Source organism: Fundulus heteroclitus, chromosome 1 (assembly GCF_011125445.2).
Source record: "Fundulus heteroclitus isolate FHET01 chromosome 1, MU-UCD_Fhet_4.1, whole genome shotgun sequence".
Classification (NCBI taxonomy): Eukaryota; Metazoa; Chordata; class Actinopteri; order Cyprinodontiformes; family Fundulidae; genus Fundulus; species Fundulus heteroclitus.
In genome coordinates, this window is record NC_046361.1 from 10,435,281 (window position 1) to 10,458,351 (window position 23,071).

The 23,071-nt window shown below is 41.8% G+C and overlaps 1 protein-coding gene across 4 annotated transcripts in view; it reads right to left on the bottom strand.

Moving 5' to 3' along the window:
• Positions 1-678: 678 nt before the first annotated feature.
• gnb1a (guanine nucleotide binding protein (G protein), beta polypeptide 1a) overlaps positions 679-23,071 on the bottom strand; it is a 38,452-nt gene continuing 16,059 nt past the window's right edge. Inside the window, exons 1-11 of one of the 4 annotated variants that reach the window (XM_036133155.1) lie at positions 16,955-17,054; positions 15,711-15,817; positions 15,414-15,452; positions 15,217-15,323; positions 13,475-13,538; positions 12,566-12,728; positions 11,037-11,103; positions 10,239-10,440; positions 9,327-9,543; positions 5,019-5,134; positions 679-3,050 (exon numbers count right to left, since the gene is read on the bottom strand). In XM_036133155.1, the coding sequence (XP_035989048.1) occupies positions 5,028-5,134; positions 9,327-9,543; positions 10,239-10,440; positions 11,037-11,103; positions 12,566-12,728; positions 13,475-13,538; positions 15,217-15,323; positions 15,414-15,452; positions 15,711-15,767 (1,023 nt within the window). In that variant the 5' untranslated portion in view covers positions 15,768-15,817; positions 16,955-17,054 and the 3' untranslated portion in view covers positions 679-3,050; positions 5,019-5,027. Of the gene's footprint in view, positions 3,051-5,018; positions 5,135-9,321; positions 9,544-10,238; positions 10,441-11,036; positions 11,104-12,565; positions 12,729-13,474; positions 13,539-15,216; positions 15,324-15,413; positions 15,453-15,710; positions 15,818-16,339; positions 16,447-16,954; positions 17,055-23,071 lie in introns of those variants that run through there. The other 3 variants (XM_036133206.1, XM_012861935.3, XM_036133251.1) reach the window with 3 other exon arrangements.

The following is a 23,071-nucleotide window of genomic DNA, read 5'->3' on the forward strand; positions in this document are numbered from 1 at the left end:
GCACCTTAAAAACAAAAACACTCCTGTTTTCATAACTCCCATCAAATAATTCTCCATTACTCTTTAGGTCAATGTATTACCTTTTTTTTTTTTTGGAAATTGCATTTTTTCCAAATATACACAGATTGAGACTGATATTGACTGCTACTACTTTGAACAGAACTGCATTTCTAGATAGAACATGAAATGGACCCAATCTGTCCTTGGTCATATTTGTTAATTTTGGGTTTAAGCTGAACTCACTAATGCAAAGAATGTGTACGTTTAAAAGAATACATTTTATTGGCATTTATTAACTACTATGGATAGTATGGATTAATTCAACAAAGTTAGCTGTTCACATGCATGCTGTCGTCTGAAAAAAAAAGCTTAAAAAACCCAAACTTTTACTTTTTGTCCAGTAGAGGGCAGTAAAATCTTGCAAATGTTTCCTCCAAAAAGTTGTCACAATACATTTTTTTTTTTGTAAACATTAAAAACAGCCTTGTAGGAGCATCTGTTCCTTGGCAGGTTCCTTTAAGTAAATGACTGATAAAGATAGTTTTGTGAACGTCACCTTCCTGGAAACCTAGACTGGACCTGAGACCATAAGAGATACGGGGTAAAGGATTTACCGCTTAGACGGCGTTTAGAAAAGTCAACCTTCAAACCGTACAGATGAGCCAGGCTGATTCAACGGTGGATAAGAAATTTTTTTTATTTGACTTGAACATAATTACAAGGAAACCAAAACAGTCTGCAACATTCTAGCTTCAGTGGGAATCGCTCTAAGTGAATCACACTCAACACAGTAGGTCATCTCAAACTGCTTTTTATTACATCTTAAATAACAGTACATTTTAATATAGTTTCTATCTTGCATCCAGCTTTCGGTTGTACACTGACTGACTTTTAAAATTAAATACAAAAGGTGAAGAAGGGGGGGGGGGGGGGGACAGGGGGGGGGGGGGGGGAGAGCTCTACAGTTATTTGATGGAGAAAGAGAAAAGGAAAAAAAAAGGAATTTAATTAATTTTTAATGTTTTTATTTGTTTTATTTTTGCCAACTCCAGGCCTAACGCACAATTACAGCACATTTTTTTTTGTACAGAATGTCGCAGAGAGAAAGAAACAGATTGGAAAATAAAAGTTACTACTGCTAAAGAAAAAGCGTATTGTTTACAAGGAGAAGAGGAACAACAGAAAGTTCTGCCATTCAAATGCTGCAAGATTTTTTTTTCTCATTTTCTATTAAAGGTCAAAAAAAAAAACTGTTATAAAATGTTTCTGTAAATGGAATTTTGTGTTGCTACAGAAGGAATGAAAATTGATTTGTTCCATTTGGACTGTATGCGTTTAGGTGAATGAATGCATGTAAGCATGTGTGTACAATTTAAGCATTTATGTTACTTCTAAAATTTGTGGAATCCCTCCCAAGAATGGACCGAGTAACCGTTTTATGTTGCGAGGGGTTTGCTTCTCAAGTGCATAGCTTTGACATTTCAGTTGAATCATGTATGCACAGAGTAGCAAAAAAAAAAAAAAAAAAAAAAAAAAAAAGGAAGAATAGAAAGAAAAATATAAATACCATTGTCTTGATATATTCAACAGGTTATTTTCTTAAAGAAAAACATCAAAAGGACTTAATTCCATATGCACCTTTTAAGCAATTCTACAGCATGCGATTCTAAGAGATAACCCACCCATGGCAGACAACCAAAATCTTTTTTTTTTCTCGTTTTTAACTTAAAAAGTTTCAATATCATTATTTTCAAACATTGATTTATACAACATGTCATTCACAGAGTAGTAACTGCATTTCCAAGCACGGAATGGGCACCTCTGTTAAAAACAAACGTCCGGATCGCAACCAGGCTAAAGTGGAGGTAGTCCCTACTCAACCAAATCACATCACCGGTCCCGACCACGGGCAACAGAAACCGGGGGGGACTAAACTAAAAGTTGGGTAGGGGGGGGCAAAGGAACAAAAAGAGGGGCGGGGCAGGGTGGATTATGATCCGATGGGTTAATCTTCATTTAATTATTCTACACTGTTGCCAGACAGAAAGGTGTAAGAATGGTTAAGATGTGTTTTTTTTTTTTTGTTGTTTTTCTTTTTTTCCATTTTAAAAACAAGCATTCATTATCATAAACAGCATGTGCTTGGTTAGTTAACTTTTTTTTTCTTTAGACATTATCCTATATATGCAACGTTTAATTTTTGTGCAAACAAAGATCTGTGGACTACACTGGAGGAAGAAGAAAAAAAAAAAAAAAAAAAAAAAAAGAACCATTAAAGTATCATGGAGCTAAATATACAGAAGGGTGAGATGTGGCTTGAGGACTCCCTGTTGAAGCTGGATTCTCTCACTTTGTTCTCCAGTGGGATAAAGCTGGACTTAACGATGACGCGGTCGCGAGGTTTGTTTGCTTTTCTGCCTAAAAACATTCTCGGGGAAAAAAAGAAAAAAGAAAAAAAAAAAAAACGTGTCAAGACTAGGAAATAAAACAAAGCTTTGATCCTCATTTTAAACATTAAGCGACAGTTCGCTGATCTACCTCTCTTCGACAAAGTATAACGATGAACAGAGGAACAAAACATGGTCAAAAAGCTATGAAGAGATGGACCGCGGCCACGCCCTAGCCTTCACTCTGACCCGTGCATGGAGACGATGCAGGACACACTGGTGGTGAGGTGCAGCAGTGGCGGGGTTTTCGGTTTTTTCCCCCAGTTACTACAATACCAGACCAGCGAAGGAGACGTTTCCCCCCAGCAGCCCACTTTGAAATCACTAAATTCCTCAAGCTTTTTTTTTTGTGTTTTTTCATAGTTTTTTTTTTTCGAAGCTGAATGAGTGAAAGACAATTGTGCTCTTTTAAATGAGAAGGAGAGAGAGAAGGAGATAATTTTTGCCCTTGATAGTTTTTGTTGAGGGGTGTTTGGAGTCAGTATTATGGTGTTTTGTTTGTTTGTTTGTTTGTTTTCTTTCAAAAAAGATTGGATATGCAATAAAAATGAACATTGTGATGTTGGAATGGTCTTGCACTCAAATTTGGAGTCCGGATGCCGTCTGGAAAAAAAACAGCAAACACCAAATTAGATCAGGTATTTCTTATTACACAGATGTGTCATTAATAATGCAGCCACTGTAACTAATTCAAATGAAACAATCACAAGATGTGAAGCAGAGGTATGGTTTTGTTTGACATGTTGCAGTTTCACTCCCAACACACAGGTGGCAGCAAATCCAGAGCCAGTCAGAAGTTTACACACATGCAGACATGCAGATAGACTAAACCCAGAGCTTTTCTGATGGTTTTGAAATAAATATTTTGTTCAAGGTTGGAATGATTATACAACAAACGGCTTTAATGAATCTTAACAACTAAGAACTTAAATATATACATACACACCTGCTAATATTGGGATAAATCTATCTCGGGAAGTTTTCATAGCCATTAACAAGCTTCTGATATTATGATCCAATCTTTCACTTTGCTAGGCACAAATGGCAGAGTTGATTTCACTACGTTGTTTTCTTACAGAGGACTTCATGTACACAGCTACCCAGAAACTCAACATGTGTCTGTTTTATCTGCACTAAATCCAGCTTTGATGCACATTTGGGATCATCGCCGAGCTCGGGGATGTCCTAACTTTGTCACATGGGCCAAATTGTCAAGTTGAAATTACTCGAGGGCCAATAAATAAATAACATAATAAACAAAAAATTATAGTGATTTTTTTTAACCTGCTGCACAAAATATAAACATGTAATATTTTAATTAAACAAATTAGTAAAATTTTCTGAGGGATAGGGATGTGTATGTCATTGTAGGTACAACACTTTAGCGTTTTGCACATTTGTCTCATTAAAAGTTCGTCTAGTCGGCTAATTTATTTTGGGCTTGACTGAAAAGGTTGTCGTCTGGTCTCAGCAGTAACAACAGGATTTGGGTCGGCCTTTTGTTGAAAATGCTGTATTTGGCCTCTTTGACTAGAGGAATTAAAATCAAAGTCTGCATTTGAATAAAATTGCATAGATGTGGTCCCATTTACCATAAAACTATAGAGAATGTAAAAAGTGTTAATAAAAGACAAATAATTGGTGTTATACCTAACATTTTAAAGGGGAAAAATATTTTAACTTGTCTGTAATAAGTTTGCCGTAATAAAAAAACATGTCTACATCTGCATCAACATGTGCTGGTGGGTCAAATCATTTCTGAATTGCAGTTGGGAGGACGCAAAAAAAAAAAAAAAAAAAAAAAAAACAGTCCAAGGGCTGGAAATGGCCCCCGGACCAGAGTTTGGACACCCCTGGTCTAACTGGACCAGCCAACTGTGTTAACATTTCAACCATCTGATCAAAAGCGTCCCCTTAGACAAAAGATTATTGAGCTGGATTTTCAGAAACAACTCAGAAACGATCAAGGCTTAAAGATGCATAGCCACGTTATTTCATTTTTCTTTTTAAATGTATACGTCAGTAGATTACTCTGGTTGCATACAAAGTTTGAAAGATTATCACGTCCTGCTGGCATATTAGCTGTTATTTTGGCATTTTACTCTTTGTTTTTCCTCTGTTTGTAAATAAAGCTTTTCGTGTTTATTTTTAATAACAGAGGAAGTACATCACTGCGTATGTTCAGCAGGGAATAAAACAAGGAAGTGGCTAACGGCTATTAGCATCTCCCAGCGAAACAATGCAGAAAGGTCCAAGATCCAGTGAAGAAAAAAAAAAAGCTAAATAAATATGATTCCAAGAGGGAAAAGAACATTGTAGGGTGGGCGTGGGTGCACATTTGAGCCTGTATTCATGATCCAGACAGGTTGGAAATTAAATGCAAAGTTGTGCTTCCAGCTGTTTTTAAATCCAATAGGTTATTTGTTATGTTATTAACCAACTAAAATGATTAATATAAGTTAATAAAGCCAAGGATTAAGATAAAATTCACGCCAATGTTGAGTGCATGTAAGCTTCTGTCTGGCCCTCTGTGTGGTTTCATTGAATGAAGCTTCCTTTGGGAGAGCTCACCTTCGGACTCTAGTTCCAGATCTTGAGGAAGCTGTCCCAGGACCCTGTTGCCACTGCCATGCCGTCGTCGGTCACTCCCAAGCAGCTCACCCGGTTATCGTGACCGGCCAGGACACCTGCAGGCACACAGAAGACAGAACGTGTCACTGTGGGGAAACTGTAAAACGAGCCCAAAGAGGCTTAGAGCAGCGTTCAGGTTCCAGGAATGGAGCAGGGACAGAAATCGCCTGGAGAATTATTTTACGTAGAAAATTACAACATCTGCTACTTCTGCTACTAACAGTGATACTAATCCTCCAATTCACAGCCCAGATAAATAAAAGAATAAAGAAAAAAGTCATCCAGAACAACTGTGTGATGTTCAGAACAACTGAAGGTTTTTGGGATGAAGGGTCCAGCCTGATCATGAAATCAACGGTTTTAAATGTGTACAAAAGCGACCGTAGAATGTGACTGAAAGCCTCCATCAACAAGTGTTGAAGCAGAAGCGCAGAAATCATTAATGACCAAGTTGATTATTTCTTTACCGTCTGATTCAAAAAAGGGCTGGATTTAAAGAAATCTTCCTCCTTTGATCCTTTAACCTGATTTACAGTAATATTTTTAGAGCCTTTATATCCACATGCTCGTTTCTTAAAATTTAGACGCAGACCAAAAATACAAACGGACATAAACAAGCTCTAATAAACTCATCTTGGTTTTAGCTCCTTTAAAACACTTAATCCAGCAAAAAGGCGTCAATCACGGCAGGGATGCAACAACTAAACACACGCAGCAGAGCGTGGCCATTTAAAACCCTCCTGTTAGCACGATGTCTCATTTCTCCGATGACTAAATATAGTTGGGAAAACGGGACTCTTCCACTCAAAACTAATTTTAGTTTCCTGAATGCAAGTTAGCAGTCAGAAGGCACCAACTGCAGGCTTTAGATGAAACATAGGCGCCTACAATAAATGCCTGTATAGTTTCTGTATTTGAGGAGTACGTCTGAATAAAGAATATTAAAGAACTGCAAATGCTGGGCCAAACAGCTTTGCCACACTTTTTGCTAGACAAATAACCGAGTAGCTAAAAATAAATTCTATGTTTGGACTTTTAGCCTATAAAAGACGAAGGTAAGCCTGATGGGAAACAGCACCGTCTCAGAACCTACTGCTGAATATTAAGGAGCACATGTGGGCTGAAGGCTCTGCTTCGGCCGTGGACGGTTTATGGTCTGTTTATGTGAGAAGGAGCAGATCTCAGCTCTTGCTAAGGTACCGCCTAATGTCCCATGATGCATTTTTCCTCCATGCCAAAAACCTTCAGTCTGAGGCTGCAACACTACTATATCCAGCAGCGGTAAAAAAAAAACTTTGCTTCTGATGAACACACACCTCGCGGCTTTGCTGTAAGTGGAGAGCTGTCGCACGGCAGCAGGTGATTATGTGCTGTATTTCAGAAGGAGTAAAGCTAATCAACTAAAACCAGAGCCTTTAAGATGGCCGTAGACCTCCAGCTAGTTGTCCTAAATCCCAGAGACGAAGTGGGGTGTCGGGACACTGGAAGGGTTTCAGTAACAGGAGAGGCAGTGCTTTTAACAGGCCTGCATAGTCATTTATTTCTCTGAATAGTCCTTCACGGCTTTGTTTGGACATGCTGACAAGTGGCTGAACAATGAGCCGTGAGTCTCTCCAGATATGATTGTGTAAAGCTGCGGTATTTACATTATTTGTGAAGCTTTAGTCACCCCGCTGAACTATTTTACTAAAAGCCGACGGTTTGTAAGGGAGTACGAACTCTAAGCTAAACTGCGGGTCCATTTTGGATCTGAGCTGAGAAAAGCCGACCAACACGGCTCAGCGTTACCGACTGAAACAGGTTCCTACACTTTTTCACCTCTAAGCTCCAGACTTCTTCAGACTCAAAACTTTTCAGTGTTTCTCTCACGGTTTTTATAACATTTGAGTTCAAGATCTTAAGCTCTGACCTCCTTGACTAGAGTAATGTTTGTGTTAAACAATGCAATGATAGAATGAGCTTTAGTGGGTTATTTCACCACTTTTGTGGCGTCTGGATTAACCTGGTGTTCAACTTTAGTTTCAATCTGTAACTCTTGAATCTGTTAAAAGAAGCAACGGATTATTCTGAACTACAAAAACAGATTTAAAGAACTCTTTCAAATTTGGTACCCTATTTTTTTTTTTTTTTGCTAAATTTACTAACAACTGCATTTATTTTTGTCATTTTAGACCGTTTAACTACATATCCGGTTTAAACAGAATTTAATGTCAACTTGAGACCAAACAAATAGTGAAACTGTTTTCTACTTTTAATGTCTCTATTTAGTCATATGGTCAAAAAAACAGAATATTAATAGGCTAAAATGTTAAAGTCAAGGTGTGATGTAGCAAAGTGCCCTAATTTAACAAATCAATAGCAAACGATTACATTCATTAAGCATCATGAGACTTGTCTTTTCAAAGGACAAAAAGGGGAGAAAATCAAACCATTTCTCGTTTTTTCTAAGACTACGTAGGAACCCCGCTTTAACTTCCAGATTAGGCTTTTGGAGAGAGGCATAAATGAGATATTCAGTAAGTCCAGGGATGCTTTCTTCAAAGCTCATACAGTTTAAGGAATGCTTTACCGTTACCCAATGAGAAACTACTGGGGTTCAGTAGTGTCCATATGTTTTCACCCCCTTTGTTTTGAAGGCCATAAAAATTCCTGGTGCAACTAATTACCTGCCAACGTCCTATAATTAGTGAAATGAAGTCTGTCACATAACCTGTCAGTATTTTTGAAAGGCCCCAACCAGCAAGAGGCATCACAGCATGAAGACCAAGGAGCTCTACAAACAAGTCAGGGACAAAGTTGGTGAGAAGTACAAGTCAGGGTGGGGTTCTAAATAAATATTGGAGTTCCCATAGAAAGCCATCTGACCCATCGTTTTCAAAGGGGAAGCACGTGGTACCACAACAAACCTGCCAGGAGAGAGAGTCACCCACCAAAACTCCCAGACTGCACAAGGAGGGCATTAATTAGTGAGGAAGCACAGAGACCAAAGGTCACCCTGAAGGAGCTGCAGAGGTCCACAGCAGAGACAGGAGGGTCTGTCCGTAGGACCACAATAAGCTGTGCAGTCCATAAAGCTGGACTTTGTTGAAGAGTGGCCAGAAAAAAAGTCAATACTTAGTGTTAAAGATAAGAAGGCACGTGGGCAACTTCCCAAATGTATAGAGGAGCTTTTCCCCCACCAAGGAAAATGCTGTCTGGAGCAAACCCAACATCCCTTCCTCGCATGAACAGCATCCCCACAGTGACACATGGTGGTGGCAGAATCATGCTGTGGGAATGTTTGTCAGCAGCAGGGCCTGGGAAACTGGTCTGAGTTGAGGGAAAGCTGGACGGTGCCAAATGCATTATTGATAATCTTGAGATCTGAGAATGGAGCAGAGGTTCACCTTCCAGCAGGACAATGACCCGAAGCATCCTGCTAAAGCAACACTGCAGTGGTTGAAGAGGAAACATTTAAATGTGTTTGAATGGCCTAGTCAAAGTCCAGACCTCAATCCAATGTAGAATCTGTGTCTGGACTTGAAGATCGCTCTTCACAAGAGAAACCCATCGAACATGAAGGAGCTGGAGCAGTTTAGCTCACAGAGACTGATCCAAAGACACTTGCAGCTGAGGTGGTAGTGCTGAACAGTTATGAAGCTGAAGTTAATCAGACTTTCACACCATAGGGCTCCCAGCTACTCAGGCTTACATCGCGCTGGTTCTGAGTGAACCTTTTATCCTTCGTGGTCGAGCGTACATGTTGCCTACATTTGTTGTGACAAATTCGCACACTTGATGCAGTCTACAAAACACGTAATGGTTGATGGTGGGTTCTGAGTATTGAAATCCCTGTTTTCAAACTATACTGTGGCACATAGGGAAGAAAACTGCATCCAAAAAATATAAACATTGGACTAAAAGGATTACGTCAACTTAAGCATTAAAACACATCTTTAACCTTTAAACTCAAACAAGGCAAGGCAAATTTATTTATATAGCACAATTGGATGTTGATGTGTTTAAAGACCAAATATAGTGGGAATTCTCAGTTTTGATGCTTTAAAGCAGAGAACAATAAAATGATATGAGCACATCTATATAAAATATACTATGGATCGAAGACGCAACTAAACATGTTTTAGGGCCTAGTAAGAAAATCTGGGTCCATTTATGACTCTTTTTCAGACCTTACAGGAACGGTTTCAGACATGTTCTTCCACCCGACAACATTTCATTTCATCATTTATCTGTTGGAGCGAGGCTAACCTGCGCGGTCGCCCTTCAAAGTGTCCCAGACGTTGCAGTTGAAGTCATCGTAACCAGCCAGCAGTAAGCGGCCGCTCTTAGAGAATGCTACGGAGGTGATGCCGCAGATGATGTTGTCGTGTGAGTAAACCATCAGCTCCTGGTCGGCGCGCAGGTCGAACAGCCGGCAGGTGGCGTCGTCTGAGCCCGTGGCGAAGGCGTTGCCGTTGGGGAAGAACTGCAAGAGGAGAGCAAACGATGGGTACTCATGTCTCCGTGTTAAATAAACACATCCGGATGGATTTTGCATTCATTTCTCTGCAGTAGATAATATTTCTGACATTCAGAGTCAGAACTGAGAGCAGTTCAGTGTAACAATCCAATATCAACAAATTTAACACAATTGTTTTTAAAGAAGTTGTAGCAAGTTGATTCCAGGGTACTGTACCGCGCTACAGGCCATTTTGCTCCCATAATCCATGAACCTGTGTACATAAATCAGTTTCTGGATAGGAATGTATTTGTTTAGTTGGATGGACTGTTTCTGCCCTCAGTGCCTTTAGTTTATATATATAACATTCATTTAGCATAGTTTAATACCACTTTTATACATTTAATAAAAAAATTAAGGTTTTGAATTCTTAGTAGCGTACTTTGGTCAGTTAGATTACTTTCCGGGTCCAAAATGGCTCAACCAGTTTTGAATCACTTTGCTGAATATGAGCTCTCTCATTGGGCCGTTGGCGTCTCCTCTGACCTCCACCCAGACACGAGGGGCCGTGCTGTGCCACGACGCTAAGCTCCAACAATCAAACCGGCATCAGTGACTGTGCCGTCCAGATTAAAGGGTGTAAGCACACAGCTAAGACCGGTCCGTTGACACCGTGACAAAATACGCGTGTAAGTTTTTGTGTGTTTGTGTGCTCTCCGTACACAGATGGCGTTGATGTCTGACTCGTGGCCGGTGAAGGTCTGTCGGCACATTCCTTCTCTGATGTCCCAGAGCTTGGCTGAGGCATCGCAGGCTCCAGACACAAACAGTCTGCTGTCCGGCGCCAGCGAGAGACTCATCACGTCACCGGTGTGACCAGCAAATGTAGTTGTCTGCTGACCAGTTTCAATGTCCCACAGAGCACTGTTAAAAAAAAGAAACAAAAAATGAATGTATATATTAACAAAAAACAAAAAAAACAGTCAAGACATTCCCTACAAAACTGTTATTCAATGCATAAATAAATCAGCAACAATGAGCTACCTGAAAGCAAATAAACTATTTAAAAAAATAAATAAAGATTTGGGAGGTTAAGAGAAATCAATAATGACTGAAATGTCCATGATTAATCTTCCCAGGATGACTTTCGCCAATTACCATCAAAAGTTGACTTAATTTGACCGTACTGTTTAATAAATTGCATCTAGTTGAACTATAGCTAACTGAATCGGATCACAGCTGAGGCGTGAACAGGGGGGATTTTTATTATTATTGTATTATGTATGACTGAACATGAATTGGACCGGTTTGTAAGGAAAAGTGAAATAAAATGTATTGTAAACTGATGGCATAAAAATAAATTGACTTAATTTTAAAGGACCAATACAAAAAAAAACTGATGCACTGATACTAAAAGCAGATTAGGTGGTTTCACAATGTTTAAATTACGATGAGATCTAATTTAAGGTCTGCTTTTTAAAATGATTTTGCGATATAATTGACGCAGTACCGCTACTCACCAGGTGGTGTCTCCAGAGCTTGTGACAATCTGGTTGTCGTCCAGGAAGCGACAGCAGGACAAGTAACCTGAACAAAAATCAAACACACAGGTTCATTTATTATGTACTCTTAACTTTTAAAGGCAGAAAGATCTCATTTTGCTTTTGTTTGCAGGAAATATCCTGATCCCAAACAGAATCACAGCCACAGAGAAGCCTATGTGGGTTGTATATTGGGGGGGTGGTGGGGGGGGGGGATGAATCGACTAATTCTCCACAAAAACAAAAAGCACTCTAGGGCATCTCCTGGTTCATGACTTGCTTCCATAATTCATCCAGTACTGGTTGGCAGAGTGCGTTCACCCCTCCCTGTAGTGAAGGAACTGGAACTAAAATGCTGACACACTTCCTGCGTCATGTGACACTGATCAGATGAATGCTCCTTGCTCAAGCGCTCAACACTTTCATTAGCTCGTGTTGATACAACTGATTTAAAAAAAAAACCAAAAAGATCCGACCGACACCTTTCAGGCACGGTGATCGGTGTCGCTGACAACACGGGCTTTAAAGAAGAAAACAGCTCCGTTCACAAACACTGAGAAACTTTTAAATGCTGTCTTTGGACCAAAGCCTGTTGGAGAACCACAGGACCGGCTTAAAGTCTTCTGGTCGCTAACTCTAGCCAGAAATAAAAGCTGTCTTCTGATATTTGTGTTCTTATTTCCTGGTGCTGTCAGCAACTCCATGAGTTGGACTGAAACTTAAGTTGATGTGGCAAATTACAGGTAAGGGGCAACGCTGACCAGTGAAAAATGTACAATTCAGTCAAATTTTCAAAACAATTGTTTTTGATTTTATAGCTGGTGGAAAAAGGAACGTCTAGGGGCTCAAACTATTTAATGTGAACAGTTTCGCCCCGCCCCCATATTCATCCAGACTTGTAAAATGATCTAATTAAAGTCGAGGCGTGAAATATTCAATCTGACAGCTCCACTGCTGGAAATGGAAGAAACTGAAGCATATAAATCAAGGTCACTTTAGCCAAACCTGACAAAACGCTGATTGATATACTCTGCTCTAAAACAAAGAGGTAGATTACAACGCTGAGGTCAAATGGTCAGCATCTGAAAATGCAGCGATCAGTGATTGGTTGAGAGCCATGAAGCTTTTATGCAGAGGTATTCTCTGATGGAAGAACAAAGCCAGGCAGCTGCTTGCTAATGACCCAGCACTTTACATCAACTCTAAACTTATAAAACTATACATGATGGTGTCAAACTTTGTATATGTTACTAGAGATCAGCAGAGGCTGTTGACACCATGGCTGCTTTACTTTAAGACCTCAGAGTAAAGTACAAGATTTATGTACTTTTCCATCTTTAGCACACAAACATGAAAGCGATCACAACTAAAATATTTGATTGGTGCCAAAAATGCCTTTTTTTTTTAAATTGCTTTGCATTACGGTAAAAACATAGCGTAAAGGTAAATCTGAGTGACCAGCAGCAGCAGTGAAGCCAGACGGATGGATCCGGAGTGGAGGCGTCTACCTGTGTGTCCGGCCAGCTCGCGGCTGACGCGCACGTTTCCTTCACGGGTCTTCAGGTTGTAGATGGAGCAGATGTTGTCCAGGCCACCGCAGGCAACGTAGTTCCCAGAAGGGGCATAGGCGCACGTCATCACCCAGGAGGAGCGCAGCGGGATGGCGTGGACCTGGAGGGGAGGGGGGGGGTTTAATATTAGACGGTACGCAGAGACAGATGGAAGAGAGGGAGAGAGAGGGGGCTATGTGACAAAGTCTGTCTGCACTATTAACCTTTCAAGGGCACAAAGCCCACTACACTCATTTTGCTGGCCTCTACAAACGCCACGCAGTCACAGCTTTGCCGATTTAAATAAGATAAGGAGGCAATTCTTATAGTTTCAATAAAGTAAAGAGGATTTTACCTCAGAGTCATCTAACATACTCAATAATTTAGACGTCAGTTTCACGTCATATTTCCAAATTTGATCATGATTAAAACACCTAAATTCATGACTGTGCTGTGATGTTATGAACCAACCTTTGGAGGCTCCACTACCCTCTATAGAATAGGGAATACTTGGGTTTCTAACATATTCAATGAAAAAAAAAACTTTCTAACAGTTTCTGCTTAAAATTCATCATCAAAATTGAACCAATTTGGGCGTTTTCCCACTCGTTTCTTTTTCTAAGTTGACAGAACCTCTAATCGCAAACTGCAAGCGGGTTTCTTCTGAAAGCAAAGCACATGCGACCAGTTTTATTTCCTTAAATACAGCCTTGGCTCTGTATGGGGCTGTGTAGGAACGAGCTGTAATTAGCTGCGTTTATGTGACATCAGAGAGACCGCTGGCTGTTCCTCACGTTCTCCTGCGATGATTTGAGCGGAGCCAGCCGTGTCCAAATAAACTTCTAGAAGTGCAGCATGGCTGTTTACCTTGTTCGTGGTGTAGCTGTCCCAAATGATGAGCTTGCCATCCTGGGAGGCGCTGACCAAAAGCCTTGAAGAAGAAAGAGAAGATAACTTAAGATGCACAACTTTAAATAAGCAGCTTGTATTTCCTGTACAATGAACCTGCTGACAAATGTGACAAAACAACATATTGTGAAACTCAAGTATCTTAAACGAATCAAATATTTGAATACGTTTTATTATTAGGCCAAAGTTACAACACAGCCAATCAGCCACCACTCGGTCAGTTTCTTTAACAACTTATTTTCCAGATTTGTGGTCTGGTAACTAATAACGTTACTCTACACAATTAGCAGAAAATATTGAGGAAAAATGTGCTGAACATTTTCTCTGCGCTTGAAACTAAATGTATTTACTCTGAACCCTGACTCCTGTTTTGATGACAGAGCTTTGTTAAAAACAGCTTTAATCTAAAGGCCCTCTCAGGTCCCCTCTGCGGACGCCTCACGCTATCTGGGTGAATCGGGCAAGAGTAACCACAGCGACGGTCCCAAAGCAGGTTGGTGCAGGAGAACGGTGAACACAGCCAGGGCTGCAGGGACCGTGCCGGTCTTAACTACAGTGTGGCGGTAATGAGATCACATGAAGACAACGCAGCACGCCGTGGGCTTACCTAACCACCATAAACCTGAATATGTTACCTGAACACTGGGTGTGTGAGATGGATGGTAGCGGTGCAACAGGAGCAACATCAGGCAAAGAGTTAATTGTGCTCACTTTCCTTTGAGATTTCTCTCTATTCTAATTATTATTACTCCATTTTCACTGCTTCCATCAAAGCACATGCAGGTTAACAGGAACGCTGTTTCCATTTAATGTGGAGAAGAGATGAGGAGATATTTAGGATTTATCTAAATACACTTAGATCACTTTGTTCCATTTACCAAAATCACTTTGCAGCCATAATAATCTGGTATAAGGTATTTTTTAACACTTAAAACTTGTTTTAAAAAGGCTCAAAACGTCCTTTTTCTTTTACAGTGATTCACATTAGGACCACAAAAGCTGACGTCTCCCTAATTTGCATGGTGCTAAATGTCAAACATTTGACGTGGGACACGCTGGGCGCAGGGGGTCGGGGACTTTCTCACATTATTCAACACCTTTGCCCGTTTAAGCTCGACCAGCAGCTCGTGTCCAGAGAAAACATCTTAGAGTATGTTCGGCTTCTGCGCGGCCTAATCTCAGCGCCACTCCACTGCAGCGGGTTTTCTAAGCCATGATGGGGCGACCACTTTGCCGTATTATCTGCCGACTACAGCAACAAAGACACGCATTGCTGGCTGGACAGTGTAAACGTCTAAGGGGAAAGGGCTTTAAAGCGGGAGAGCTTGATGGTTCATCTGCCTTGGTGATCAACCTCAGTGCTTTAAGAGAGGGTTGACTCCATTTTGAGTATTTTCCCTACCCTCATGCCACATCCCAGTGCACACAAACATGGCAGAGCAAGACACCAAACAGCAGACACTCTAGATCTGAGCACATGTCCAACGAGCGTCCACACCACCGAATGCTTTACTATTCTCTCTACGCACAAATAAGTGCAGCGTTAATACAACGTTTGGCTGTTGATCACAACTGACTGAAGGAAGTTATAGTGGAGTGATTTCACACTGAGGGGAAAGCGACTCCCTTTTTGGTTCATTTCCTGGAAACGGAGCAGGAAGAGCGGCTCAGTGAGAACCAGGAGGACCGACTGAGCTTACCTTGAGTCAGTTCCCCAGTGCATGGCGTAGATTTTAGCCAAATGCCCCCTCAGTGTCCGTCTGGTGCGCATCTGAATTCGGCCAACGGGGTCGATGTTGACTGTCATCTGAGGAGGATCACAGAGAGAAAGGTCGCCTCATAAACCCAGCGTTTGATAAAGCTGCTTTCCACTAAGAGCAGAAGAGAAGTTTCTTACCTGGGACAGGGTAGCATCCGCACACGCTTTCCTGGCATCCTGAAACAAAAGCACAGCGTTGACTACAACCAAGTATAAAAAGGAAACGTTTGAACTCAGCAAACTTAATTTAAAGTTGTCAACTGGAGCAATATAAAAGCTTTAACGTTAAACTGCAGCCAGTTCTGAGAGCAGCTCAAAAAAACCTCCAGAGGAATGAGCGGCTACACGACAAGCAGAAGGCTGAGGTCAAACTTTGGTGGGTCTGGGTTTGTAACATGAGGGAAAGTGAACAAGGTGGGAGAGAAAGAGACTTACTCTGATCTGGTTCTTGAGCTGCTCAGCCTCCTGGCGTAGCTGATCCAGTTCACTCATTTTCCTCTGCTAATGGTCTGCTTCGCTCCGCCGCCTGGACTCTTGCTGATCTAGAGAAAACAAGAAATGACAAACCTAGCATCAATACACCAAACTGCTTCCTTTTCAGCTGGATGAACACAGGAAAGTTGACTTTTAATGACGCCGGTCGGTCTAATTTTAGTTCCCAAGTTGCATGTATTTGGCAGTAATTGGTATTATTGGGCTTTTTTTTTTCTTTTCTCCTGTTGCTCTGAATTTACGGACACGGGTACATCCACAAAGCGCAGTTTCACATGTATGCCTTCTGTGGGGCTCAAACAAAGTGGATGTGAATCACTTTTGAGACAGCTCAAGACTTGTCCTTGCCAGCTTGAAACCGTTACCTAGCAACAAGCACAAGGCAGCTACTTAAGGCTGAAGATAACAAATTTGAGGAGGATGTTGGATTCGCTCATTCTTCACCCAAACAGAGGCCAACAACCTGGGAGAACGAGTGGCCATTATTAGTCCTTGAATGCCAAGGGGTCGGGGGTTGTGTAAAAAATAAAATAAATAAATAAATTCCACGTGGATATAAGGCCAAAACGTACTCTGAAGATGAAGGATTTACGTGTCCAGCTGTATAAAAAAAAGGCAGAGCACCCTGGGTTTCCCTGCACCAGTGCAGCCGCAGGTGAAAGCCGCCGACGCTCTGGCCCGTAGACTCTAAACTGTCCTCCAATGTCATTCCTGTAATCCCGGGACACCGTTGATTCAGCTCCTCCAGCCAAATCCGGTTAAGACAAAACCTGCTGATGATCCTAAAAACAGTGGCCATCCCCGCTGACCCCAATCCCATGGTTGACCCTCTTAACACCCTTACTTTCACTGTCCATTAAAAACAAATATAGAAAGTCAAACTTGGAAAAAGGTACCGCTGGACTTTGGTCCAGGTGCTTGAGCGTTACGGATCCCGGGGCGCAGAAACCAGACACTGAAACATTTCCATTGACACCTCCAGTTCCATCATTTATAACTCAGTCGAGACTCTCAGGTCCAAACAAGACACAAATATATGAACATATATATATAAAACGTCATTTTCCATTATTTAACTACCATGTGCATAACATGGAGCTTCATTTAATATCAAAAGAAAGAAGAAACCCTCTGGGGTTAAACGCCAACACAAGCCGTCTACAGTCCTATCTGCGCTCCAAGCTTACCTCGCTGCGTCTCTCGCTTTGGCTCTATGTCCTTTGTCCTGGAGGCTGAGGAGACGTTCTGAATGAACACCTTATCCTACGTGCGCCTGAGACTTTATCTGTCAGCTGATTGGACAACGCTTCTAAACGGGTCTCTACCTAAGCAAGGTGCCTTAGCCTCCTAATCTTCACGGCGAAAAGGTCTCATGATAATATCGGTGCGTTATGCTCAGCTTGTCGGCGAACGGGCCTCTGGATGACGGTGGAGGGAAGAGCGCTGTTGGCTGCAACGCCGCGTCTGCCATGTTTAGAACCAGAACTCTTATGGTTCCTTTTAAAAAGACAAGGCTTTATTCTGCTGCTTGACAAAGTTCAGAAACATTTCCATGGACGCTTCCACTGAAAACGGTTTCCTTTTAGGTTTAACTAATGAAGAAAAAAAATGTCCAGAACTCAAAACAATTTCTATAGTCAGAATATTGTTAAAACGAGGGCCAACTCATGAACATGTGTCAGGGCCGTCCCGTTAGATTCACAGCTTCATAAACGGACTATTGTACCCATTTCTGTAGTGGATCGAGCTGGACGGTACAGACCATGGACAGAACATAAGACAACCCATCTAAGGAGCGCCGCGTCTCGCTGAAAACCGCTCTTTAGTGTGGAAGTAGCTACTGTGTGAAGAAAACTCATTTAGCCATTATCAGCACCGGTGAGGTGTTTGAAATGAAGTCAGAGGAGGCACGGCCATTATTTCCACAAACACGGCGGCCCGTCGCTTGACAGACCAAACATCTTTAGACTCTGGAGAGCGTCGGTTTTGTCCTTTTGCAGTTTTGCAATCAACAACGAAACCCTAGAAAGCTCACGTCGTTGGATCGTTTCACTGTCATGATAAACCCGTCTGCTGCTTCTTTAAAAAAAAAAATCAATACTTTGCCGGAAGTGACTTACATTTTCTAAAGCTTTTAAAAAAAAACAGGGTAAAATCAATCCCATTCATTTTGGGTTATTTTCCTATTGACCAGGTGTAGCTTATTCATTAAACGCTTACTCTGAGAAAATGTGCCACCTTTGGAGAATGTCACATTCATTAAAAAAGTAACCAACAGAATATGGGGGATTTACACATGTATGGCATATTGTTGCATCTTTGAACACATTGTAGCACTATGAATTCAAGACTACAGACTTTTTAGTAAAGAATGTTTAATTGTAATGCTTGTTTTTTTTTTTGCAACCAAGACAAATATTACACACTGGTACAGATGCTGTTCCCCTGAAGGAAGATGATGTAAATTTCCACCCAGAGAGCCACAACATCCAGGAAGTCTATTTGTACTCTCCTTGGGAACGTTTTTGTTAAACAGGCAAAAGGGGCGATTTGACCCAAAGCTGACTTCCCCAGACAGGACGGATGAAAGGAGAGCAGCAAAGCTTTCTGAGCTTCTAGCCTCTGCCCCTGAAGATGCAGGCCGACCGTCAGAGACCTCAGGGTTCAGGTAAGGAGCCGATTCTCCAGGAAATTCCCAGGCGGTGATGCTAATGGTGCTAACAGCGTCTTTAAGAGGCTAAAGAATGTTTAAAATATCCACTCTAATAATCTGGTTGTTGACGTCACCTCGGCTTCAGGTATGAACTAAAATGATTGCTCAGAACACCAAAGCAAAAAAAATTCAAGTTAAAAAATTTAATGCTATAAGTTATTGTTCTTAGAAGGTCAAGAAGTCTTAATACTGCCACTAACATGTTGCATTATGAGTACAGAACTATAGTCACTTCAAAGTCACTTCTAATGACAACGTAACCCACAAATGTTAAACAAACTTATAGTAAAAGCCTTAATCAGCTTTATATGATCAATGTTTGCATCGGGACTGAAGCAGGTTTTGATGGCGTGTGAATTTACAGCCGTCTAAGCCTGCTCCCCTTCGGTTCTCGTGGTCAAAGCAAGCGAACATTAACATATCGCTGACCCGTGCGCAGCATCAGGTGTTAATGGGTTAAACAAGAGAAACGCGCTCCGTTGGCTGAGGTCAGGTGATCGATGCAACTTATCAGGAACATTCCAGGGTTTTAACCTTTTCCTCAAACAACTATTAAAAGACGGCGCTTAAGGAGACATCCGTCTGGTAAGCAAATGGCCGGTTAGGTTTTGCAGCTCTCACTCTTTAGACTTTGTGCTCCAAGATAACGCCGCCGCCGCCGCCCGGAGCAGAAAAGCCCCCAAAACAGGGCAGCTTAAACATGTTAAAATGCAGAGTACTTAAAGACGAGGCAGAACCGCTCCACCGGTGATCAGCTTTTTAGCACAAGTGGCGTGATTCACAGGAATCTCTTTTTCCCCATTTTGCTAGTGGTGGGAGTGCAGAAACCACTGGCAGAGCAACAGATAGAGCCTCGACTTTGCTGCCTTCTCTTTCTGCAGCTATTTTTAGTTAGGCGGTGGGGGAGGAGAGAGAGAGAGAAAGAGAGAGAGAGGACGAGGAGGAGGAGGAGGAGGGGAGCAGACTTCACATTTTCCAGCCACTCCTATCAGCTCCCACATCTCGAGTGCAACGGTGACAAGGAGAGAGGAAGTGTAATTTGATTCCATACAGACACAGAGTTCATTGTTATTTCTTCCTCCCAAACAGCACTCATTACATATGCACAGCTCATTTTCACACCATCCTGATTTATACGCCCTCGCTTATTTTTTTTTGTGTGTGTATTTAAAAAAGGCCAGGTTGAAAATAACTAAACAACAACAAGTTATTGCTAGAAAACACAAGTAGCGACGATTTATGGTGTTTCAACAGAAATATTCTTTATTGTCCCTCAGTGGGCAAATTGAGGCGTACCAGCAGCATGAAAAGGTAAAAATATAAAAATAGAAACAATATGAGGCTGTACAGTGAGTAAATTTACAGCATAAGATATTTTTTTAATTATTTCACTTGGATTCAAGGGAGTATCTGACTAAGTAGGGTGATTTGAAATTTTTTTAGTGTCCATGTTAGGACCTGAATAGGTAGATTTAAACCAACAACCACCACAAGGAAGACCTTTGCTCCACTTTGGGTTTCTCCCCCCACCCTTTTAAAAATCAGAAGGCTGGAGCATAACTTCATTTGATTCTCCGTTAAAGCCAAACAACAGCACCAGTGTAGTGTGTGTGTGCGGGGATGTGAATCAGAAGATGCTATAAATGGGGTTTGGCAGCAGTTTCTTTGGAGTAGACAAGAGTTGTCACCCTGATGACATAAGGAGAGGAGGGGGTAGAGAGATGTTCTGGCGCACAAGAGGATAGAGGTAAGAGAGGCAAGCTGGAGGACACAGCCAGATTAAACTAATGAGAGTGAACAAGCAGAGGACAATTGGGAGAGGAGCTGCTAATTAACCCCTTGGTAGAGGGGAGCCAGGCTTGTAAGCTTCCCAACGTTTAAGTCTGACCGCGGCGGGGCTAGACACCGTTACGGCTTTCACGGCCTCTCTGCCTAACGCCGGCAACATGCAGAGCGACGCACCTGCACCAAACACCAATCGCGGTGGAAAGGTAAAATAGCCCGTTGCCCAGCGGAGCTCCACACCCATTGGCTGACGCGGTCTGACGCGCTCGTCCACTCCCAAGGTGCAGCTGCAAGTGGAAGTTCCCAAAAACGCTGCCGTGTGTAGATTTACGCCGTTAGCATGACGCTGGAATAAATGGCCTTCCTGTTACTGGAGTCAGTTTGACGGCATAAGCTTTATTCAAATGATTTCCCCATTTAACATATTTCTTTATCAGCGTGTGCGAGCTGACCGTCCTGCTTATATAATGTCCAAGTCTATGACGTGTGTGCTCGTTTTGCCAGCTCCCAGACAGAATCTGGGTACAAAGTGGTGCTGTGAAGGAGCAGTGAAGACGGTGAGCGTAATAATTTAGACCCCCCCCCCCCTTGTTGTGTACTAGCTGCCCCGCCCTGTGCCTCCTCTTGAACGACTGCGTCCAGTCCTGCCTGCCTGATTCTTCCTGTCAGCTTTCCCCGGTGCAACGCGGCGCGCCCCACGATGCCAGTTGGGTTGCGGTTGATCTTTGAACTGCGGCGCGGTATCGGGTGGTTCCTCAGCCGACTCTGGTTGCCTGAAGAAACCATCGGCGCTCTGCCTCCACACCTTAACACACCAACAAGGCATTTATGAGCAGGCACTTCCTTCTCATGGGTGTTCCCTAGCCGTGTTCATCTCTCTTCCCTTTGTCAAAACATTCAGCGGATGTGGCAACACAGCACTCGCTCGCACACACACACACACACACACACACACACACACACACACACACTTGGTAGTTTCTATCGCTGCTGCTTGACTTGCCTGTGTCCACCCAGGACCTGAATCAGGCTGTGCAATCAGCTGCATTACGGTAACAGGTTACACTCAACATCCTGAGGGGCAGGCTTAAAGAAACAGACCAATCACAGGGAGCAATCAAAAACAGACAAAAGTGGCTTCCACGGCACAGAGCAGGAACTTCTACCTGGCTTCAGTTTTTTTTTTTATATATATATATAAATCTGGACTTTATGAACGCTTCCATCCATTATAAACCCACTCCTAAGTGAAATATCTTCTTCCTCGTTTTTATATTTTCAGCGTCGGCACCAACGAGCTTACGCCATCGCTTCCAATGAATTGTCAAGTTTTGATTTTCTCCTCTGCCAACAAAAACACCAGAGAACGATGGAAAAAAAAAAAAAAAAAAAAACACATTAGTGACTGCATCACCAAACTAAATTATGGATGTATCAAGTGATTTCATAATGTAAAAAAAAAAACAAACCATAATCTAAATGTTTTGATCCATCCAATCTAGACTGAAAGCTGCTTTTCTCAAGTCAACACGGCTTCTTATAATGGGAGAACTTCTGATCAATAAATGGCACAACCTACACTGTATCGATTTATCTAATATAGCCTTAAGTGAAACAAAGAGTTCTGTGCAACTCGTACATTTACGATTGTACATTTGGCCGGTTTGCACAAATATATAACAAGCAATATGATGCCTTAAGTGGCTGTGTCCCCCCCCCCCCCCTCTCTTGCGGTCCAGTCGGTGGATGAGAGTCCATCTAAGTGCTGTGGTGAAGTGATGCATGGTAAATGCAGCTGAAACACAACCAGGCCACAAAGAAAGCAGGGACAACAGGGCTGATGATGCAGTGGGAGAAGACAGAAGGGAATGCTTCTGGACATTTTTTTTTTTTTTTTTTTAAAAGCCCTGTCCAATCCTGCTCTGCTATCTTCCACATCGCACACATTCCTTCTCTTTGAGATGCCGTTTCCTGCTCCTCGCCCGATGCAAGACAACTGCAGCACAATAAAGCGGAAGGTGACTGTCGACTCCTTGAAAAGCTTGGAGCAGAACAAACTAATTCACTTTATGAAGAAACTAGAAAAAAATAAAATAAATTACAGATCTATTTATTTATCTATCTAGAGGTGCTTTATTCGACACATCTGAAATTTTCAGTTTTCTGTCCAGCTTCTAAATTAGCTTTTGTATGTCTGACTTTTGCATAAAGGTTTTTTTTGGCTCATCTTCACTACTTTACTAGTTCTCATATCAGCTGGTAAAGACAACAGACCATTGGTTTCCAACATTGCTGAAACTTTCACCTCACAAGACCACGTGAATATCCAAAATAGCTGCTTAAAAAAGAAGAATGGCTGAATTAAACATTAAAGGCTTTGGGGCCCATAACCCATTTTGGTCCGCTGAAAGTGGAGCATAATCCTAGGGCTACAAGTCAGTATGCATATGCTGGCACAGTGCTGATGATGTTCCACTCCGTCTAGGTGCAGATTTCTGAATAAACAAGGACAACAAACTAAAGGAAGCAATAGATAAAGCAACTACCTGCTTTTCTGTACGATAGGGGAGGATCTTTTTAAAGTAAAGTGAGGGATATGAGAAGACCTATATTGGTATTCAGCCATGCAGAAAAGCATCAACTGTATGAATTGCGTCCGCATTTGTGTTGAGATATTAAAAGGCAGTGACTAAACAGATCTGAAGCCGGTCAACAAATTTTCCACTTTATGCCATTTGCCAACAAATAACACACAAAAAGTGTGGCAGACTGAAAGAGGAAAGTTGGTAAAGCCCTTTGTACAAAT